Below are 21,133 nucleotides of genomic sequence, written 5' to 3' on the forward strand. Positions count from 1 at the left end.
TTAAAGGAAGAGAAAGTCAGTTTTTAACTAAACAAAATCCACGTCTTAAAGGAACATGTGCTCTTCTAATGGTTATTCCTATCCTAAACTCAAGATTCAAACACTGATGAGAATCACGCTTTTCAGCACACCATGCTAGACTCCAATCACAAAACACCACTGTATGGTTACGATGGTGATTAGAACAGAAGTGAATTTAGTTCTGTAGAGATGTCACAAGCCTTGCCAGATTCACAAAGACTCCTCAGGATGCCATGCAGCCATAAGCACCACTCTACAAGGCCTGCACAATGAAGGGCAGGGTGCTTGTGTCCTTCCCCTTCCTGTTCTGGATAGCTCAGTCCGAAAGCCACTGGGTAGGTGTCATAGTGCAAACAAGAGGAAGAGAGCCTCTCTGCAGAGGCACAGCTGGGTGAAAAGACTCAGAATGCACAGGGGCAAGGGCTTCCACAAAGAGGGTAAGCCCAGTAGGAGAGGAAGGCCAAAGCAGGGAGCTGTATACCCATGAGAGGGCACAATCCTGATTGCCGGGGCAGTCACAACCGAGTGAGGTAGGATCCACACGGGGGAGAAGTCAAAGGCAATGATGGGACAGCAGCCACTAGAGGAAGAGTAAGTTGCTACATTAGAGGACCAGGTTTCTTACAAAAGAGAAAGGAGTTACAAGGATGGGGAGAGAGAAAACTAGAATGAATCGGTGGTTTAGAACTAGATGGTATGGGGAGGGAGGAGGGAGGAGGGTTCAGGATGGGGAACACGTGTATACCTGTGGCAGATTCATTTTGATATATGGCGAAACCAATACAATATTGTAAAGTTAAATAAAATTAAAAAAAAAAAAAAAAGAACTAGAGCTTGGGGTACTTGTGTGAACAAGTTGTGTTCACTGTACATATATACATACAGAAACAAACACAGATGTAATTTTGTATATTATTTACACATATATTCCCTAGCTCTGTCCTCTAAGAAGGTCTGACAGCAGTGATAGCACTTTAGTAATGAGCGCCTGTAGACCAGATCTTGTCTTTTAAATGCCATTTTCTCCAAAGGTACCAAGACTCCTTGGGGAAACATCAAATTCTAGGTCTGAGACATAAAGACTGAGGATAAGGACAGAATGTCTTATTGTGCCAGAAAGCAAAGAAGTACTCAAGGAATAACGTGGGGATATTCCAGGAGATGAAATAGGGCATGATTTAAGTATCAAGGTAAGTAATAGCAACAGCTTATATTTTTGTTGTTGTTCAGTCACTAAGTTGTGTCCAACTGTTTGTATCCCCATTGAGTGCAGCATGCCAGGCTCCTCTGTCCTCCACTATTTCCTGGAGTTGCTCAAACTCATGTGTCCATTGAGTCGGTGATGTTATCTAACCCTCTCTTCCTCTGCCACACCCTTTTCCTTTTGCAGCATCAGTCTTTTTCAATGAGTTAGCTCTTCACATCAGGTGACCAAAGTATTGGAGCTTCAACTTTATCATCAGTACTTCAAATGAATATTCATAGGGTTGATTTCCTTTAGGATTGACTGGTGTGATCTCCTTGAAGTCCAAAGGACTCTCATGAGTATTCTCCAGCACCACAGTCTGAAAGGATCAATTCTTCGGTGCTCAGCTTTCTTTATAGTCCAACTCTCACATCCATACATGACTGCTAGAAACCATAGCTTTGAGTGTCCAGACCTTTGTTGGCAAAGTGATGGCTCTGCTGCTTATATACACTGTCTAGGTTTATCATAGCTTCCTTCCAAGGGGCAAGCGCCTTTTAATTTCATGGCTGAAGTCATCATCCACAGTGACTGTGGAGCCCAAAAAAATAAAGTCTGACACTGTTTCCACTGTTTCCCCATCTATTTGCGATGAAGTGATGGGACCAGATGCCATGATCTTCTTTTTTTGAATGTCGAGTTTTAAGCCAGCTTTTTCACTCTCCTCTTTCACTTTCATTAAGAGGCTCTTTAGTTCCTCTTCACTTTCTGCCATTAGAGTGGTATTATATGCAAATCTGAGGTGGTTGATATTTCTCCCAGTAATCTTGACTCCAGCTTGTGATTTATCCAGGCTGGCATTTTGCATAATGTACTCTGCATAGAAGTTAACCAGCAACGTGACAATATAGTCTTGTCATACTCCTTTCCCAATTTGGAACCAGTCAGTTGTTCCATGTCTGGTCCTAACTGCTGCTTCCTGACCCACATACAAGTTACTCAGGAGGCAGATGAGGTGTGGTACTCCCATCTCTTTAAGAATTTTCCACAATTTGTTGTGATCCACACAGTCAAAGGCTTTAGCATAGTCAATGAAGCAGAAATAGATGTTTTTCTGGAATTCCCTTGCTTTCTCTATGATCCAACGGATGTCGGCAGTTTGATATCTGATTCCCCTGCCTTTTCTAAACCCAGCTTGTATATTTGGAAGTTCTTAGTTCACATACTGCTAAAGCCTAGCTTGTAGGGTCTGAGCATAACTCTGCTAGCATGTGAAATGAGCGCCACAGATGGTAGTCTGAACAATTTTTGGCATTGCCTTTCTTTGCAACTGGAATGAAAACTGACCTTTTCTAGTCCTGTGGTCACTGCTGAGTTTTCTAGATGCGCTGACATATTGAGTGCATCACTTTAACAGCATCATCCTTTAGGATTTGAAATAGCTCAGCTGGAATTCCATCGCCTCCACTAGCTTTGTTTGTAGTAATGCTTCCTAAGGCCCACTTGACGTCACACTCCAGGATGTCTGCTCTAGGTGAGTGGCCACAAACAATCGTGGTTATCTGGGTCATTTAAGACCTTTCCTGTATAGTTTTTCTGTGTATTCTTAATCTTCTTAATCTCTTCTGCTTCTGTTAAGTCCTTACCCTGTCTGTCCTTTATTGTGCCCATCCTTGCATGAAACAAGCTTACATATATATAACTCATTAAATAAATTAGGAAACCATGAGTCCAACAAGATGAAAACAAAAACATTTTAAATATCTGATAAGAATAAGTAAATAAAATGTTCAAGAACTCAGCATATCTTACTCAGAGCCACAGTTCATTACAGTGACACAAAGCAAAATCAGCAAACGGCACATGGATGAAGTGCAGAGAAAACCAGGAGCGAGCTCCCAACAGTCCCCCTGCAGGGCTGTCACACGGACATATTTAGTTCCCTGAGTAACAAGCTGTGGCCACGTGTGATGTGCTGTCCACCAGGGAAGCTCATTAGAAACTCAGTGCCCAGGACTTTGACTGGGGCAGATCATGCAGGCACCTCTGTTCAGCATGTACCCAAGTTCCAGATTCCCCCCCAGAAGGAAACAGGATTCAGCAGAGACCACACTCTTGTCAAACATTCTAACAAGGCCTCTTTCAATTAGGGGTAGTGGGTTAGCTTGAAATCCAGGTTCCCAGAAGCCAGCTGAAGGCCAACCTCACAAGCAGGCCTTTCTAAAAATAGCCATCAAAGTGTGGGGCAAGTGTGGGCATATACTACTATGTGTAAACAGATAGCTAGTGGGAAACGGCCGCATGGCACAGGAAGCTTAGCTCGGTGCTTTGTGATGACCAGATGAATAGGATGGGGGTTGGGAGGGAAGGAGGCTCAAGAGGGAGGGGATATTTAGCCACCTGATGCCAAAGAACTGACTAATTTGAAAAGACCCTGATGCTGGGAAAGATTGAAGGTGGGAAAAGAAGGGGACAACAGAGGATGAGATGGTTGGATGGCATCACAGACTCAACGGACATGAGTCTGAGTAAACTCCAGGAATTGGTGATGGACAGAGAGGCCTGGCGTGCTGCAGTCCATGGGGTCGCAAAGAGTCAGAACGACTGAGCAACTGAACTGACCTGATACACACATACATATATATATAGCTGATTTACTTCATCATATAGCAGAAACTAATACACTGTAAAGCAATTATACTGCAATTAAGAAAAAATAAATAAAAACAGCCATATCAGCCCTGCTCTGCTAACTCTTTTCTGCCATGAAACACAATATATTCACAGGTATTAACACCAGGGGCCAACACCACAGATGTCTTTTCAGAATACAGTAATGAATCCCTCCATACCCACCCCCACCACCTTACAGCTGTGTATTCATCCCTGACCTCTCAGATCACACACCTCCAAGTTACAAAATCGCTTCCACCTACCGTCCTCAGAGCAGCACACACAGTGCAGGGAGCCAGTGGCAATGGCAATGACTTTCTTCCCCTGCAGCCCTTGGACTTGCCGAGGTCTTCTAACATGGTCATCAGATCCATGACCCAGCCTATGATAATCACCTTTGCCCCTGCACACAAGAACATGGAACTTATTGAGTACAATGCAATCTCGTTCACCATGCTGCCCCACCCTTCTGCAAACACCTACAGGAAGACAGAAATTGCAGCCTGCCACAAAAGTTACATTTCAGTCTACAGAAAGACAGTTAATATAACTTCAAATTAACAATCATTGGTTTTGGTGGAATTAAATAAACAGAATCTTGCATACCAAGTGTAAACAGCACCAGATTTGGTAAGGGCGACAGAAAACTGGGATCCACATTCCACTTTAACCACTCCAAGGCCTGTAAGAGAGTCAATCTAGAAGGGAAACGGTTCAATTAGACTGATTGAATCAAGGATTTTGCTGATGGCAGAACCCATATACTGAACTAAATCTAATAAAGAACTCTGAAAACCCTTACTTCTATGCCAAATATTTATTACAATTTAAAATCCTGCTCCATGTAACCAAGTATTCTCAAAAGGCTCTGAGGGTACAGAGGCCACAGGCAGCCAGAGGCCCATGAGACCTGCCGCGTAAATGAACACACTGCTTGTCCCCAGAATTCTCTCTCCCGACTCAGTTTCTCTTTATGGCAGCCCCACTCTCTAGCAAGCCCTGCACTTCACATCTGCCCTCCAGCCTTCCGAGACGTAGAAGCCCACAGGGGAGGAGGAGCAGGTAACAGGGAGGAGTAGCCAAGACAAACAGGGTTCTGTTACCAGCAATCCATCTGCCCAGGTTATTCCAATTAAATACAATGGTGATCACACCAGTATTAGAATCCACTCCCAGCCCTGCCTGCTCAAGGGTCCAGAACCTTCATAGCCAGCACCCAGACGTCTTGTTGGGATTCATTTACTTAGCTATCATCTTTCTTCACCTATCAAACTATGCTCCTTATTACTTGTGACTGATCCCAGACTCAAGTTCTCATACTTAATTATAAATTTAAATTAGTAATAACTTAATTCTTTTAGGTTTTTCTTCACCCTACCCCCATCACAATGATATCAGTTAATATCCTCCAGCGCCCCCTGTCCCCAAGTACTTGACATTTCAATCCTGGTTAAGTCTTAAGCTTTCTCAGCATAAAAAAGTCAACAATTTTTTCATAAATGTGGAAACCATAAGCAACCTGTCACGTGGTTAAAATTCCATATAACTATACGGGAAAAGAGAAAGTGGTGATTAGGACAAGGAGGCAGCCTTGAGTCCCAGATTTTCCAGCAGCACCTGCCAAGGAGGCCCTGAGCACCCACAGCCTCACGGCACAGAGGTGCAGGTGCCGTCTCCTTCATCATGCCCTGCCTCTAGCCAGCACCTGCCAACGCCACACCACACGATAATGAAGCCTGTGGTGTCCACGCTGCCCAGCATGGAAGCACATCAGCTCCTGAAATGTGGATACTGTTAAGCAAGGAAGTCAACTGTAACTTTACTTACTAGCTCTGATTTAAGCTAACATTTTAGTACTCATGTATGGCCAGTGGCTACTGTACTGAGCAGCACAGCTCTGAGAAGAACAGCTTGGCAGTCCCAGCTCAGGTTCATATTCTGACTGGCCTTGAATGGCTTCCCACCCCCTCCCAGGCTGCCCATGCACCATGCTGGCCTCTATTCCACACAGGTACACCAGCAAGAGAGGATGCCAAGCAGAGACAGCTTCTAGCTTTCTTTCACAGCACCTACACTCCCAAGTCCACAGCAAATCACAGCTGCAGGCTGTTAGGCTGTCAGCAAGTGACCCAAGCACGCCAATGACCAAAAACCTCTGCCAACTACATATTCACAAAAGCAAAATACAGTTGTGACCACAAATGTTAATAAACTACCCAGAGCCACTCAGCTCAAGTGAAGCCTCTTCTCTTGGCTTCTCACAAGATGTCCATCTAACAGCTTCTGACTAAGCCAGATGCAGCCTTTCAGCAAGTACTAGTACACTGCACAGCTACAGACCTCAGTAACCTGAACAGTGTGAATGAGTTGGTGGTTTTTCCTCAAATAGGGCTACATACTAATTAAAACCACAGACTATGTGATTCCTCACTTTCCAAGAGAGCACAAAACAGCGCTTATATCTTTATACCTCTGGGTCTTTCACTCACTTTTCACCCAATAACCCATTATATTTTCTCCAAAGAAGTTAAAGATGAAGTTAATGTGGTATAGGACAGGACATGAGCCCAGTAGGGCCCTGGGCTCGTGCACGTGGATGGTGCCATGAGCAACCTGAGCTCCAGAGACCTCACACCCGAGGGCCCCAGGAACGTCAAGAGAAAATACCTTCATGGGCACCTTGCAGCCATCACTGCCTCCTCTGCCCAGCTTGCCGTAGTCCCCATCCCCCCAGGACCAGACAGTGTCGTCATCCGTGAGGCAGAGGGTCTGGGCGTCTCCACTGCCACAGGCAACGTCGACCACACGGTGGCCCTGCAACGCCTCCACCTGCAGAGAAAAGGGACTTAGGGGTTATCTGACCCCAACAGGAAGGAGAATCTCCCTGAGAAAGGCTGAGGATTTTTTTTTTTGTTTTGGGGATGCCTGTTTTGATTCTTCCCCCAAAACAGGTAATCTTAATAATCCTATAAGACAAGATAGAAGATACCCCTCACATATTCAAACTACAGGCATCTCAGCTATAAGAGGCAGGTCTCAGTGTCCAATGCTCAGTTCTGCCACCCTATGGCCTCACCCAAAAAAACTGGGCCTTCTAGGAGACAAAAGTCTCTAGGTAGATGCCAAAGCAATATTTACTAGTGTAGATAAAATTTCAACACTATCCTGTTTAAATGACCTATGGAAAATATACCAAGATGGTTTTTATTCCCACCAAAAATAAAACTGTTAACTCTGAAACTAAAATGAATCTGCAACAGGAAATACTTTTTATTTTTAAAAAAGGATAATGACAACGGCAAGCTGTCCCTCCAGACCTCCCAAGCAAAGCTTCTCCTCACCAGCTTCGGCTTTAACTGGTCCTCACTGTCACTGTGCCCCAGACGGCCATAGCGGCCTTTGCCCCAGGTGTAGAGGTCCCCAGCTGCAGTGACACAAGCGCTGTGGGCTCCACCGGCAGCAACATCAACCACCTCAGTTCCTCTCAGAGACTCAATGACACGAGGACGGTCACACGGACTGCAAAAAACATCACCAAATATAGCAGAAAGAGTTTAATTCCTGAATATTTTTAAATTATTTAATATTAGGCTTCTGGTTTGCTGTTCACTTATTCAATGCACACCTCTCAATCTACATCAAGTCAATCATTAAAAAAAAAAAAAAAATCATTCTGGAGGAATCCTTCAGGCCTGAACTCTAAATTACATAATACCCTACCTACCTTCTTTTATACAAACTGCCAAATGCCAGAGAAGAGATGTACAGTCTAAATCAAGGGGTAGCACTTACAGGTTGACTAAGTCTTGACTATAACCTGTTTTTGAAAGGCCAGTGAACTGAGAATGGGTTTTACATTTTTTAAAGGGCTGTAAAACAAACAAACAAAACAATAAAGAAGCATAGACAACAAAGATGGTATGTGACTGACAAAATATTTATTAGTATCTAGCCTTTTAGAGAAACAGGTTATCCACCCTTGCTATAAATCAACTTTTTATTTACAGACTCAAATAGTCTACAACATGACCAAGCACTTTCTTTTTCTTGAGTTTTGAAAGCTCTTTTTAATGATTTCAGATACAAGACCTTAGTCAAAATATATGATGGCAAATGTTTTCCCAGTCTGTAGCATGTCCATCTTAACACTGTCTTTATAAAAATTGTGAATTTCTTCAAAGAGAAGTTCACAATTTTTAAGAAGTCCAATTTATCCTATTTTTCTTTATTGAATTGTGCTTTTGGAGTTCTAGCTAAAAAATCTTTGTCTGACTTAAGGTCACAAAAGTTTTCCCCATGTTTTCTTCTAGAAGTTTTTAATTTTAGGTATATGAGTTAATCTTGGATATGATGCAAGATAATTCAGGTTCAAAGATCAAGGTATTCCCTTAGGCAAGGCTGAAGATTTCAGGCTATGGTATGTGGAATTTAGGCTATAGTCCTTTTTTCTGGACGGATTACTGGACATGTTGCACAGTCCATGCTTTAAACCAGATCTGAACAGAAGAACAGCTAGTTGGCCTAGGTAGAAAGTGAAGGATTTGGTTTAACTTTGTATATTAATGGTACAAGATAAGAATTTAAGTTCACTGTTTACCATATGGTTATTGAATTGTTCACAACCATTCACTGAAAAGACTATCTTTTCTCCAAAAACTTGTCTTTGAACATCTGTAAATTATTCAATGCAAACTGTGATGGACAAATCAAATTTCATTCTTCCATACTTATTGTGTCAGTATCTGCAAGTGCATTTTTGGACTGCCCATCCTGTTCTGCTCCACTGACATATTTCTCTCTTTACAGTACCTCACAGTCTTGATTACTGTATCTTTATAATGAGGCCTGAAGTAAGGTGGTATCAGCTCTCCAACTTTGCTCATTTTTAAAGTTTGTTTTTACTATTATAAGTACTTTGCATTTCCACATGAATTTTATAATCAGCTTGTCAATTTCTACACAAATTTTGAATGGGAAGGGGTTGAGTCGATAGGTTAATTTGGGAAAAACAACAAATTAACAATATTGAGTCTTCCAATCCATGAACACAGTATACTCCTCCATAATTTTAGGTCTTTTACAATTTCTCAGTAACATTTTTTATAGATTTTTTTTTTGTTGTCTTGTAAGTTATCTTATCTTTGGGTCAAATTTATTCCTTACTATTTCAATTTTAGGGGAAGGGTGCCATAAGTAGTATTTTAAAATTTCAATTTCTGATTGCATATGTAATATGTATAAAGACACACAATTGACTTTTTTTGATACAGGAATGTTTCCTTTGTCTACAACTGACTTTTATTTACTGATCTTCTATCCTGCAACTTTGCTAATCTCACCTCTTAATTCCAATAGCTTTTCTGTAGATACCATCAGATTTTCTACATAAATAATTATATTATGTGTAAATGGACAGTTTTAATTCTGAATATTTACTGGAAGGACTGATGCTGAAGCTGAATCTCCAATACTTTGGCCACCTGATGAAAACAGCTGACTCATTAGAAAAGACCCTGATGCTGAGAAAGATGGAAAGCAGGAGGAAAAGGAGATGACAGAGGACAAGATGGTTGGACGGCATGACCAACTCAATGGACATGAGTTCGAGCAAGCTCCAGGAGATAGTGAAGGACAGGGGAGTCAGGTGTGCTGCAGTCCATGGGGTCACAAGGAGTTGGACTGAGCGACGGAACAACAACAAATTCTCTTTCCAATTTGAATGCCTTTATCTCTCTGCATTGTTGTATTGCACTTGCTAAACCTGCTAAACAATGCTGAATACAACTGTGGACATCAGGGGACGTCCCTGTCTTGTTCCTGGAGACAGGAAAAGTGCTAGGTCTGCCACTATCAGGCACTATGTTAGTCCTAGGTTTAACAGAGATGTCCTGTATCAAGTTTAGGAAGTTTTCTTTCCTTCCTATATTGCTGAAAGTTTTTTTTATCAGAAACAAAGGTTAATCTGCCAAATGCTTTTCTGCCTTTCATCCATTGAGATAATCAAAATAATTTTTCTTTTTTATACTGATCAATTTTTTAATGTTAAAACAATTATTCAATTTCTGGCATAAACCTCACTTGGCCATACTACTTTATCCTTTTACATACTGCTAAGACTCAATTTTCTAAACTATTAAGAATTTTTACATCTATGTCAATGAAGGATATTGGTCTGTATTTTCCTAATAATATCTGAGTCTGATTTTGATATAAGAATATAACTGTCCCCACAAAATACTAAATTGGGGCAAATTCCCTTCTTCACTATTCTCAAATAGTTTGTGCAGAACTTGTATTATCTGTTACTTACATGTGTGGTAGAAATCACTAGTCATCTATATGGTCTTGAAGACTTATTTGTGGAAAATTTAATTTTTTAAATAGACACAGGGCTATTCAAGTCATCCTTCCTGAGTGAGCATTAAAGAATACGTGTCCTTTGAGGAACATGTCCATTTCATCTCAATAGTTAAATCCGTTTGCATAAAGTTATTCAACATACTTCATCTTTCAGTAACTACACATCTTCAGTGATGAAAACTCCCTCATTCCTGATATTCCTACACAGTCGTGTGTGTGTGTGTGTGTGTGTGTGTGTGTGTGTGTAGAGATAGATCAGTTTAAATGGAGGTTTTCATTGATTACACTTTCTCAAAGAACTGATTTATGTTTTCTTTCATTTTCTTCCATTTTTCTGTTTTCTATTTCTTGGATTCTTGCTCTGATCTTTCTTTCTTATTTCCTTCCTTCTGCTCACTTTATCTTTCTTATTCTAGTTTCTTAAAGTAGAAGCTGAGGTCATTGTTAGGGACCATTTTTCTTTTATAAAAAGGCATTTTATGCTATAAGTTTCCTTCTAAGTACTGCTTTTTCTGGATCCTACATATTTTTACATGCTGTTTTCACTTTCACTCAGTTCAAAATTGTTTCTAATTTAGCTCTGATTCTTTCTTTGACCCATCAGTTATTTTAACATGTTTTACTTACTTTCCAAATAAATGGAGGATTATACGTTATTGATTTATTCAATTTCTAATCAATTCCATTGTGGTCAGAGAAAATCTTTTATATAACTTGAATCTTTTTGACTTGAGATTAGTTTTCTGGCCCAAATTATGATCTATATTAGCAGCTGTTCCATGTGTACTTAAAAAGAATGTCTTGTTGAGTAAGTAGTATTCTATTGTAATCAAGTTGGTCGATAAACTTGTTCAAGTCTCCTGACAGATTTCTATCCACCAACTCTAGCAGTTATTGAGTTGTTGTTCAGTTGCTAAGTCATGGCCAACTCTTTGCAACCCCGTGGACTGTAGCACTCCAGGCTTTCTTGCCTCTCAGTCTCCCCACAAGTGAGTGTCAGTGCTCACCTCTGGAGATCACTGAACACACTTTATCTCCTGTTACTCAATGCCTTGAGGGCTGCTGTTTCATGTGTCTTGCCTGGTGCTTTAGTTATTTCAGATGCAAAGGTCCTGTGACTCCAATGTGGCCTTTAGTTCCCATTACTTTTTAAAAGTTACTGAGTGTGGTTGTTTTGTGTAAAAAACTGTGTCATCTGTGTGTTCCTTTCCCCTCACTGCCATTTGCTCTGTATTTATAGGTATTTATAGGTTTAGCATCTGCATGTTCACAAAATGCCAGCTATTTGTGGAGAACTAGAACCAAGGTAAGCAGCCTCAGGGGAAAGAACAAGATGAAGCTCACCATACTTGGTAATCAGAAATCAAAATTCAGATTTGATGTCCCCCAACAGAGAGGTCATGTAGACGAGCCTAAATAATGTTACATGAATTATTTCTGCTAAATAAGTCACCAGGTTTGAGTAGATTATTGCAGATGTTGTCCTTAAAAACAAACTGCCAATATACTATACAAGCATTAGCACAAACAAAATCAAGAAAAGGAAAACATAACACTGAAAATGATGTTTTCACAAAATACCTTCTGTTGCCATGCCCCAACTTCCCATCTTCTGCTTCACCCCAAGAGTAAACTTCTCCTTCTGAAGAGAGGGCAAGACAGTGTTTTCCTCCTGAGTTCACAGCTACTTTCTTAATGAACACATGCTGAATGGATTCAAGTAATGTGGGGGTGGACACCGATTCTGTCCCTCCAACTCCTAGTCTGCCGCCCGCACCATACCCAGTGGCATATAGCTACAAGATAAAATAATACAGGCATCATATTTTTATCTAAGGATCCTATATTTCAATAATCAATAAATCAAATCAATGCCCTAGGTATTTTTACCACAGAAAAATGAAATTTAAAATTAAGACTTTATTTTTGCTTTATCAGAACTCTAAAAATTACAATTAATAGAAACCCCAAATTCAGAAAATGTATTTTGAAAATACGTCTTTTCCCTGGAAGTACTTCTATTTTTGTCTAGAATAGCAATTACAATTAATACCAAGAAAAGCAAAAAAAATTTAATTATCCACTATATTCAACCCCGGAGAAGGAAATGGCAACCCACTCCAGAATTCTTGCCTGGAGAATCCCATGGACAGAGGAGCCTGGCAGGCCACGGTCCATAGGGCTGCAGAGAGTCGGACACAACTGAAGCGACTAAGCACACATGCACACACTACATGCAAATGCCAAATAACACCTACACAAATATCCATAGGAAAAGTATACATATATCAATATTTCAGCAAAGCAATATATAAATCATATAGTAGAATATACTATTTTTTCATTCATTCTAGGTGGGTAATTCATTTAGGATATAAAATATCTTTATCATAAAAAAAAAAAGTCAAGACTGCCATTTCCAAATACATGTCAAACACCCCTCCTGTAACAATTTAAAGGCTGCTTCACATTGTTTCAACTGGCCTGCTGCACTGACACAACAGGAAGGAAACTTGAAGGCCCAAAACAAGAAGAAAAACCAAGAATTCAGACCGATAAAGGAGCCCAAAGTCAGTTTCCCCTGGGAATGTTTTGAGGATCTCAAGTGCACAGGGTGTGGGGGGTTAGGAGTCAAGTCCAAAGGGAAACTTTGCAAAAAGAAGAGGCTGAGAAGGGCTTCCTCTCACTCAGAATGAATGAGAACTAAGAAGAAAACAAAGAAAGTTGTCTTTCTCAACCTTAGGATTGAATGAAAGGGTGGAAAAAATCTCTCCTGAGAATTCATAACCACAAAACCTAGTCACTGAGTTGGTTTTCAGTCTGAATTAATGCTACCTATGGTCTAAATTCTGTAGGTAGAGAATTAATTTACAATGGCTTAGACCTGGAGTACCCTAAATTCTCTTTTGATTAGTGACTTTAGACCAGACCTCTAACACCACAAACTTCTTAACCAGCAGAGGCAGGAGAGAACACTACATGAAAAAGCAAACAAATGTGCTGGCTTCTCTTTTTCTCTTCATTTAGATACTGCCTGATCCCTCAGGCTCTGCCTGGAAACTTTCATGGGGCTATTTCCAGGCAGTTTTCTATGCTTCAAAAAGCTGTCCCATCCTTTCAGAGTCCTACTTCTTGCAGATATTTAACTAAGATGTTAATAGATTCTAATAGTTTTGGATATCATTTTTTAAAATGTGTCCATTAATTGCATAACAAATCTAAATAAAAACAACAACAACAACAACAACAACAAAAACTAGGCCTCATCTCAAAGAATTTCTACATAAAATTTTCCAAGGAAAATAGTCAGGTCATAGTTTTAAAAATTCCCATTATCTAAGAGTGAAAAGAAACAAAGTCCAATATTATGTTTAAAGAAATAAAAGCTTGAAAGTATCCCCAAGGAATGAGAGACTGAGATAACACAAAGCAGAACCTCCAGAAATTAAAAAAATAGACTTTAAATTAAAAGCCCTGATGCATAAAAGAGTTATAAGCAGGTGAAGAAATATTAGAAAACTAGTATATGGCTCTGAGGAAATTATCCAGCATATGGCAAAGAAACACGGAAAGAGGAGGAAACAGAAAAGAAGAGAGAACTGGGAATAGACCTCTTCATTGAACATCAATTAGAACTCAGAGTTTTAAATACAGATCATAGAGAAAATATGGCTGAGAGGCAATATTTGAAAAAATAATGTCTGAGAATTTATCAGAATGTTAAAAGACCAGTTCCCTAGAACCAGAAAGCCCATCCCTCATCCCTCACCACCTGGTAAAAAAAAAACAATAAAAAAGGACAGGAAAAATAAAAAGAAATTGATATCTAAATATATCACAGTGAAAGTATAAGTCACTAAAGAAAGATTTTAGAAGCAGATGTTATACAAAGAAAGGATTTATACAAAGAAAGGATTTAACTTTCATTTGGGTAAAAATTAATCTGACTGCTGACATCCTAGGTCATGATCAAAGAGAGCCAAAAACCAGAAGAACAAAACTTTTAATAGACTGACTAAAAATAATGGTCAACTTAAAATTTTATACTCTGGGACATGGCTTGGATTACTACCCACAGGCCAAATCAGTCCCACCACCTGTTTTTTATTAAAAAAAGAAAAGTTTTATTAGAGCACAGGCACACTCACTCATTTTCATATTCACCACAAGCTGCTTTCATAATTGTAACAGAGATCAGACTGTATGATTTCCATAGCCAAAAAACACTATGGCAACCTTCACAGAAAAAGTTTGCAACACTGACCTAGAAAAAGGACAAAATTAAGATATTAAAAAAAAAAAAAATCCAATCAGGAGATTAACCAACAACAGACCCTCACTAAAAGAAACTGAAAATACATGTTTAAAGTATCAGTAGAAGGACTGACCACCTGCCCTGCCTCTTGAGAAATCTGTATGCAGGTCAAGAGGCAACAGTGAGAACTGGACATGGAACAACAGACTGGTTCCAAATAGGAAAAGGCTGTATATTGTCACCCATTTAACTTATATGCAGAGTGCATCATGAGAAACGCTAGGCTGGAATAAAGACTGCCGGGAGAAATATCAATAACCTCAGATATACAGATGACACCACCCTTATTATACAGTGAAGAAGATACGCAGATGACACCACCCTTATTATAAAGCAAAGAAGAACTAAAGAGCCTCTTGAAAGTGAAAGAGGAGAGTGGAAAAGTTGGCTTAAAGCTCAACATTCAGAAAACTAAGATCATGGCATCTGGTCCCATCACTTCATGGCAAATAGATGGGTAAACAGTGGAAACGGTGACAGACTTTATTTTGGGGGGCTCCAAAATCACTGTAGATGGTGATGCAGCCATGAAATTAAAAGATGCTTGCTCCTTGGAAGAAAAGTTATGACCAACCTAGACAGCATATTAAAAAGCAGAGACACTATTTTGTCAGCAAAGGTCTGTCTAGTCAAAGCTATGGTTTTTCCAGTAGTCATATGGATGTGAGAGTTGGACTATAAAGAAAGCTGAGCACCAAAGAATTGATGCTTTTTCACTGTGGTATTGGAGAAGACTCTTGAGAGTCCCTTGGACTGTAAGGAGATCCAACCAGTCCATCCTAAAGGAAGTCAGTCCTGAATATTCATTGGAAGGACGGACGCTGAAGCTGAAGCTGCAATCCTTTGGCCACCTGATGTGAAGAACTGTCTCATTTGAAAAGACCCTGATACTGGGAAAGATTGAAGGCAGGAGGAGAAGGGGATGACCGAGGATGAGATGGTTGGATGGCATCACTGACTCAATGGACATGAATTTGAATAAACACCGGGAGTTGGTGATGGACAGGGAGGCCTGGCGTGCTGCAGTCCATGGGGTCACTGAGCGATTGAACTGAACTGAGAAGGAAAATTATCCCAGATAATCCAGGACATAAGAAATAACTGGTGAGAAAAGATGTGTATAACATTTGGGTAAATCCAGAAAACTATATGGTCTATATAAAAAAACAATAATAATAATGTTTATCATTAGGGACACAGGTTAGGGCTAAAACGCAGAATAACAAAGGATCAGCCTTTCTTATTTGGGAGGAGTACAGAAATACTGACTAACTTTAGATTTTAAATATGTCAAAACAACCAGAAAACTCCAGGAAACAGAAAAAGAGAGCTACTTCAACCCTTGATACTTCTGGGTAGCATGACCTTGATACTTCTGGCGGGTAGCCTCTGATTTGCTTCCCAGAGTCCCTGCTTGAAGGATTCCCACCCCTATGTAATCCCTCCTTAGATGTGGGCTGAGCCCAGTGACACTCTCCTAATGGATAGAATACAGCAACAGCGATGACATGTCACTTCTGCATTAGCTTGCACAAGACTGTGACTTCTGTCTAGCTCGCAGGCTCTCCTGCTTTGACAAAGCCAGCTGACATGTTGTAAGATGGCAAAGAGCTGAAGGCAACCTCAGCCAATAGGTCATGGCAAGCTGAATCTTCCTCAGGCCAGTCCTGCAGCAACTGCAGCCTGATGAGAGAGTCTAGGTTAGAGAACCAACCTAAGCCACCCAGACAGACTGTGACACTATAAATTTGTATTGTTTTATGTAAACTGTTGTAAGTTAAATAGATAATACAGTATCATAACCTGACGTGCAATGGGCAAGACAAATAAATATATTATGATGATCACACTCATGACCCTGGGTGTCCCTAAAATTCCAAACACAAACCAATATGTGTGTGTGTGTGTGTGTGTGTGTATACACAGATGTGTGTGTGTATATATATATAAATATTTATAAATATATAAATAAAACAGAACCTAACCAAGTAAGGTTTCTTCAATGAATGCAAGACTGTTTGATACAGGAAAAGCAGTCAATCTAATTCACTATATTAATCTTTGGCCCCCTGATACAAAGAGCTGACTCACTGGAAAAGACCCTGAGGGCAGGAGAAGGGGGTGACAGAGGATGAGACGGCTGGACAGCATCACTGACTCAGTGGACATGACTGAGTTTTGAAGAAACTCCAGGAAATAGTGAAGGACAGGAATGCTGCAGTCCATACAGTTGCAAAGAGTTGGCCATGACTTAGCGACTAAACAACAACATGAGGAGAAAAACATCTGTATGTTAGTGTTTTAAATGTAGAAAGATGTTTGACAAAAGTCAATATCCATTCATAACTAGAAAAAGATGCAAACTTCCTTAATTTGATAAAGGGCATCTGTCAGGAAGCATTTAACAGGAGGCTTCCTGTGTGCTGTTTTGGATCTGTCATGAATCCTCTGTCCCTTATTAATTCCTGAATATTCAGGAATTAAGTGGAGTAGCAAACTACTCCCAGGGGCTTAGGAATGCATGCATTTCCTTTGTTAGTTTTTCCATACAGTGATAAGTAACTATTTACGACCTTCTTCCTTTTTATGAACCATACAGTAAAAGTGATTATTTACAACCCTCTCTCTTTCATATGGATGACCTCATGTTTCCTTGATAACTTGTAAGTTTTGATTTTATCTCTGCTGGAAATAGCTACCTTGTAAGAGAGTATAAATACCCACACAATGTTGAATAAAACACCTTTGCTCCATCAGAGCTTTGGGCCCCGTGTCTTCTTTCTCTCTCTCTCTCCCTCTCTTTCTCTCTCTCTCTTTCAGGCTAATTCTCTGGAGTACAGAGGCCCTCTGGGTTCACTTTCCTGCCTGGGCTTTTAAGATCCTCTCCAGAAGGTGCTCTGCCCCTTCACCCCTTCGAGAGGGCGCCTGAGGCCTTTGTGAACAGAGCAAGCCCCATGTCAGGGACTTCACTGGTTTTCTGCGTAAACCAAGGAATATCAGCCTCTTTCTCTCTCCTTTACTTTCTTATCGCCGACTCCAGACCACCAGGTTCCAGTCCATTTAAGGACTTCAACAGGCATCTATCAAAACCTCACAGTGTGTGAAGGATCCCATCACAGTGTTTCTTTTGCAGCCTAAATTAAGACAAAAAGAAGGTCCATTACCACCACCCCTGTTCAGTATTATACTGCAATTCGACCCAGCCCAATTAGCTCCATTTCTCTGTAAAAGACAGGTGAACTGAAAAGGAATGAACAAAATTTATCTCAGAACATGAATTTACAAAGATGATACAAAACAGTTTGAGATACTAAGAAAGAAGAATATAATAAAGTCACTAGACATATGGGCTACCCTTTGGATGAGGGCTTCCCTTGCGGCTCATTTGGTAAAGAATCCATCTGCAATGCAGGAGACCTGGGTTTGATCCCTGGGTTGGGAAGCTGTTCCAGAGGAGGGAACAGCTACTCACTCCAGTATTCTGGCCACGGAGAATGCCATGGACTGTATGGGATTGCAAAGAGTTGGACATGACTGAGCGACTTTCACTTTCACTAGACATACAGTCAATATATATATATCAACTATTTCCACGTTATCAGTAGAAATTTTTTAAAAGACAGCATTATGGGAAAACTTCCAAGACGGTGATAGAATAAGATGGGAAAGTCACCTTCCTCTCCACAAATATATCAAAAATACATCTACATATGGAACAACTCCTAAAGAACACCTTCTGAATGCTGGCAGAAGACCCAGACTTTCAAACAGGCAAGCCAATCTCCTTAGAATGAGGTAGGTCAAAAGATAAAGGTTAAAAAAAAGAGACAAAGGATTTCAGGATAGGGACCTGAGCTCTGGGGAGACAGCTGTAAAGGAGGAAAAGTTTCCACATACTCGGAAACCCCTCATGGAAGGCGGGGCAGGGGGAAGCTTCAGAACCTCAGAAGGGAACACAATGGCGGGGGCTCGGAAGGCAAAATGGAGAGAACTCACCACAGAGATAGCTGCCAAACATTACTTCCCAGGTGAGAAGCTGCTCACGCTGCTGGCCTAGAACAAATCGGGGCTGAGTGTTGAGGCTCAAGCTTTGAATCTCAGGGAGAGGTCCTGATTTGGCTAACTGTGAGAATACTCTGAGGACGTTAGTAGGACACAGCTGAGAGAGTCCAGGGAAAAAACTGAGCATCCCAGAGAGACAAAATATCGTTGCCACTGGAACACTCCTCCAACTCCTACTCCATGCATTTGCAGACAGCTGTGTGTGCCCAGGTGGTGGCTGCCAAAACCAGCAAAACTGGAAGGAGAGCCAGAGGCAGAATGTGACATGACTGCAGTTTACATAAACATAAGTGACTAGACGCTGCCAAAACCAGGGCAAGGGCCTGAGGCAGCAGACAAAAAGCCGTCACTGCAGTCCTGACCCCAGAGGCGGCAGCTGCCAACGGCTGTGAGCAGGCACAGGTTACTGCCCAACCCACACTGGGAGTCTAAGCAGCTTGGTTCTTCCAAGGGACCCACGAATTGAGGTATATTCCTCTGGGAGAGCACATGACCCGCCTCAGACTATGACAACGTCTGGCAAGTCTAACGCCACAGGCACTACTTAGTACATCCTAATTGTGGCTGCCACATTCCACCCTCTCCACAGCCCAAGGGAACAAGTGGGCCCTAATAAGCCTTGGCCTTCTCCACCTCTTGCCTGGCTAAGGAACAAACACTGGACGATAGCCTATAAGCAGAGCTAATCGATCAAAATCACTAGAGTTGATCAACGAATATAACAGTCATAGGATATATTAATAAAATTAATATACAGAAATACCTTGCATTCCTATACACTAACAGTGAAAAATCAGAAAGAGACATTAAGGAAACAATCCCATTCACCACTGCAACAAAAAGAACAAAACTCCTAGGAATAAACCAACTTAAAAAGACAAAAGACTTGTATGCAGAGAACTATAAGACACTGATGAAAGAAATCAAAGACGACACAGAAAGATGGAGAGCTATTCCATGTTCTTGGAAGAATCAACATCATGAAACTGACTATACTACTCAAAGCAGATTCAATGCAATCCCTATCAAACTACCAATGGTATCTGTCACAGAACTGGAACACAGAATTTCACAATTTGTATGTAAACACAAAAGACCCCAAATAGACAAAGCAACCTTGAGAAAGAAAAAAAAGCTATAAGAATCAACCTTCCTGACTTCCGACTATACTACAAAGCTACAGTCATCAAGATAGTATGGTTGGCACAAAAAACAAAAATATAGACCAATGGAATAAGATAGAAAGCACAGAGACAACCCATGCATCTATGGGCATCTATCTTTGACAAATGACACAAGAACATACAATGGAGAAAAGACAGCCTCTTCAATAAGTGGTGCTGGGAAAACTGGACAGCTACACGTGAAAGAACAAAACTAGAACACCTCCTAAGACATACACAAAAATAAACTCAAAATGGATTAAAGATCAGAAACTATAAAGCTCCTAGAGGAAAACATAGGCAGCACACTCCTTGACATAAATCACAGTTAAGATCCTCTATGACCCACCTCCTAGAAAAATGGAAATTAAAATAAACAAGTAGGACCAATTAAACTTGTAAGTTTTTGTACATCAAAGGAAACTATAAACAAGGATAAAATAATTGCAATTATTTTCTCTGAACTCTCAGAATGGAAGAAAACAGCTGCAATCCAAAATATACAAGTAGCTCATGCAGCTCAATATCAGAAAAACAAACAACCCAATCAAAAAATGGGTGAAATATCTAAACAGACACTTCTCCAAAGACATACAGATGGCCAACAAACACATGAAAAGATGCTCAACATTGTTCATTATTAGAGAAATGCAAATCAAAACTACAATGAGTTATCACCTCATACCAGTCAGAATGGCGATCAGCAAAACATTTACAAACAACAAATGCTGGAGAGGGTGTGGAGAAAAGGGAACCCTCTTGCACTGTTGGTGGGAATGTAAATTGATACAGCCACTATGGAAGACAGTATGGAGATTCCTTAAAAAGCTAGTCTTATTCCAACTACCAGATAAGCCAGCAATCCCACTACTAGACATATACCCTAAGAAAACCATAATTGAAGAAGACACATGTGTTCACTGCAGTACTATTTACAGTAGCTAGGACATGGAACCAACCTAGATGTCCACTGACAGGTGACTGGATAAAGAAGCTGTGGTACATATATATAATGGATTATTACTCAGCTACAAAAAAAGAACGTATTTGAGTCAGTTTTAATGAAGGGGATGAACCTAGAGCCTATTATACAGAGAGAAGTAAGTCAGAGAAAAACAAATATTGTATATTAACACATATATATGAAATCTTTTATAGACGGTACTGATGAACCTATCTGCAGGGGAGCAATGGAGCGGCAAACATAGAGATAAGACATGTGGGCACAGTGGGGGAAGGAGAGGGAGGGATGAACTGAAACAGTAACACTGAAGCATATACAGCACCATATGTAAAACAGATGGCCAGTGCAAATGTATGACGCAGGGAGCTCAAACCCAGTGCGCTGTGACG

At 40.5% G+C, this 21,133-nt stretch overlaps 1 protein-coding gene across 8 annotated transcripts in view; it reads right to left on the bottom strand.

The window, feature by feature from the left end:
* The window catches only part of HERC2 (HECT and RLD domain containing E3 ubiquitin protein ligase 2), a 238,331-nt gene that overhangs the window by 14,937 nt on the left and 202,261 nt on the right, over positions 1-21,133 (bottom strand). For all 8 annotated transcript variants that reach the window (XM_044932091.2, XM_044932094.2, XM_044932108.2 and 5 more), the window contains 5 exons: positions 11,822-12,036; positions 7,222-7,399; positions 6,548-6,709; positions 4,487-4,578; positions 4,144-4,283 (listed from right to left, as the gene is read on the bottom strand). In XM_044932091.2, coding sequence (XP_044788026.2) covers positions 4,144-4,283; positions 4,487-4,578; positions 6,548-6,709; positions 7,222-7,399; positions 11,822-12,036 — 787 coding nt within the window. The remainder of the gene's footprint in view (positions 1-4,143; positions 4,284-4,486; positions 4,579-6,547; positions 6,710-7,221; positions 7,400-11,821; positions 12,037-21,133) is intronic.

This window comes from Bubalus bubalis, chromosome 2 (genome assembly GCF_019923935.1).
Source record: "Bubalus bubalis isolate 160015118507 breed Murrah chromosome 2, NDDB_SH_1, whole genome shotgun sequence".
Taxonomy (NCBI): Eukaryota; Metazoa; Chordata; class Mammalia; order Artiodactyla; family Bovidae; genus Bubalus; species Bubalus bubalis.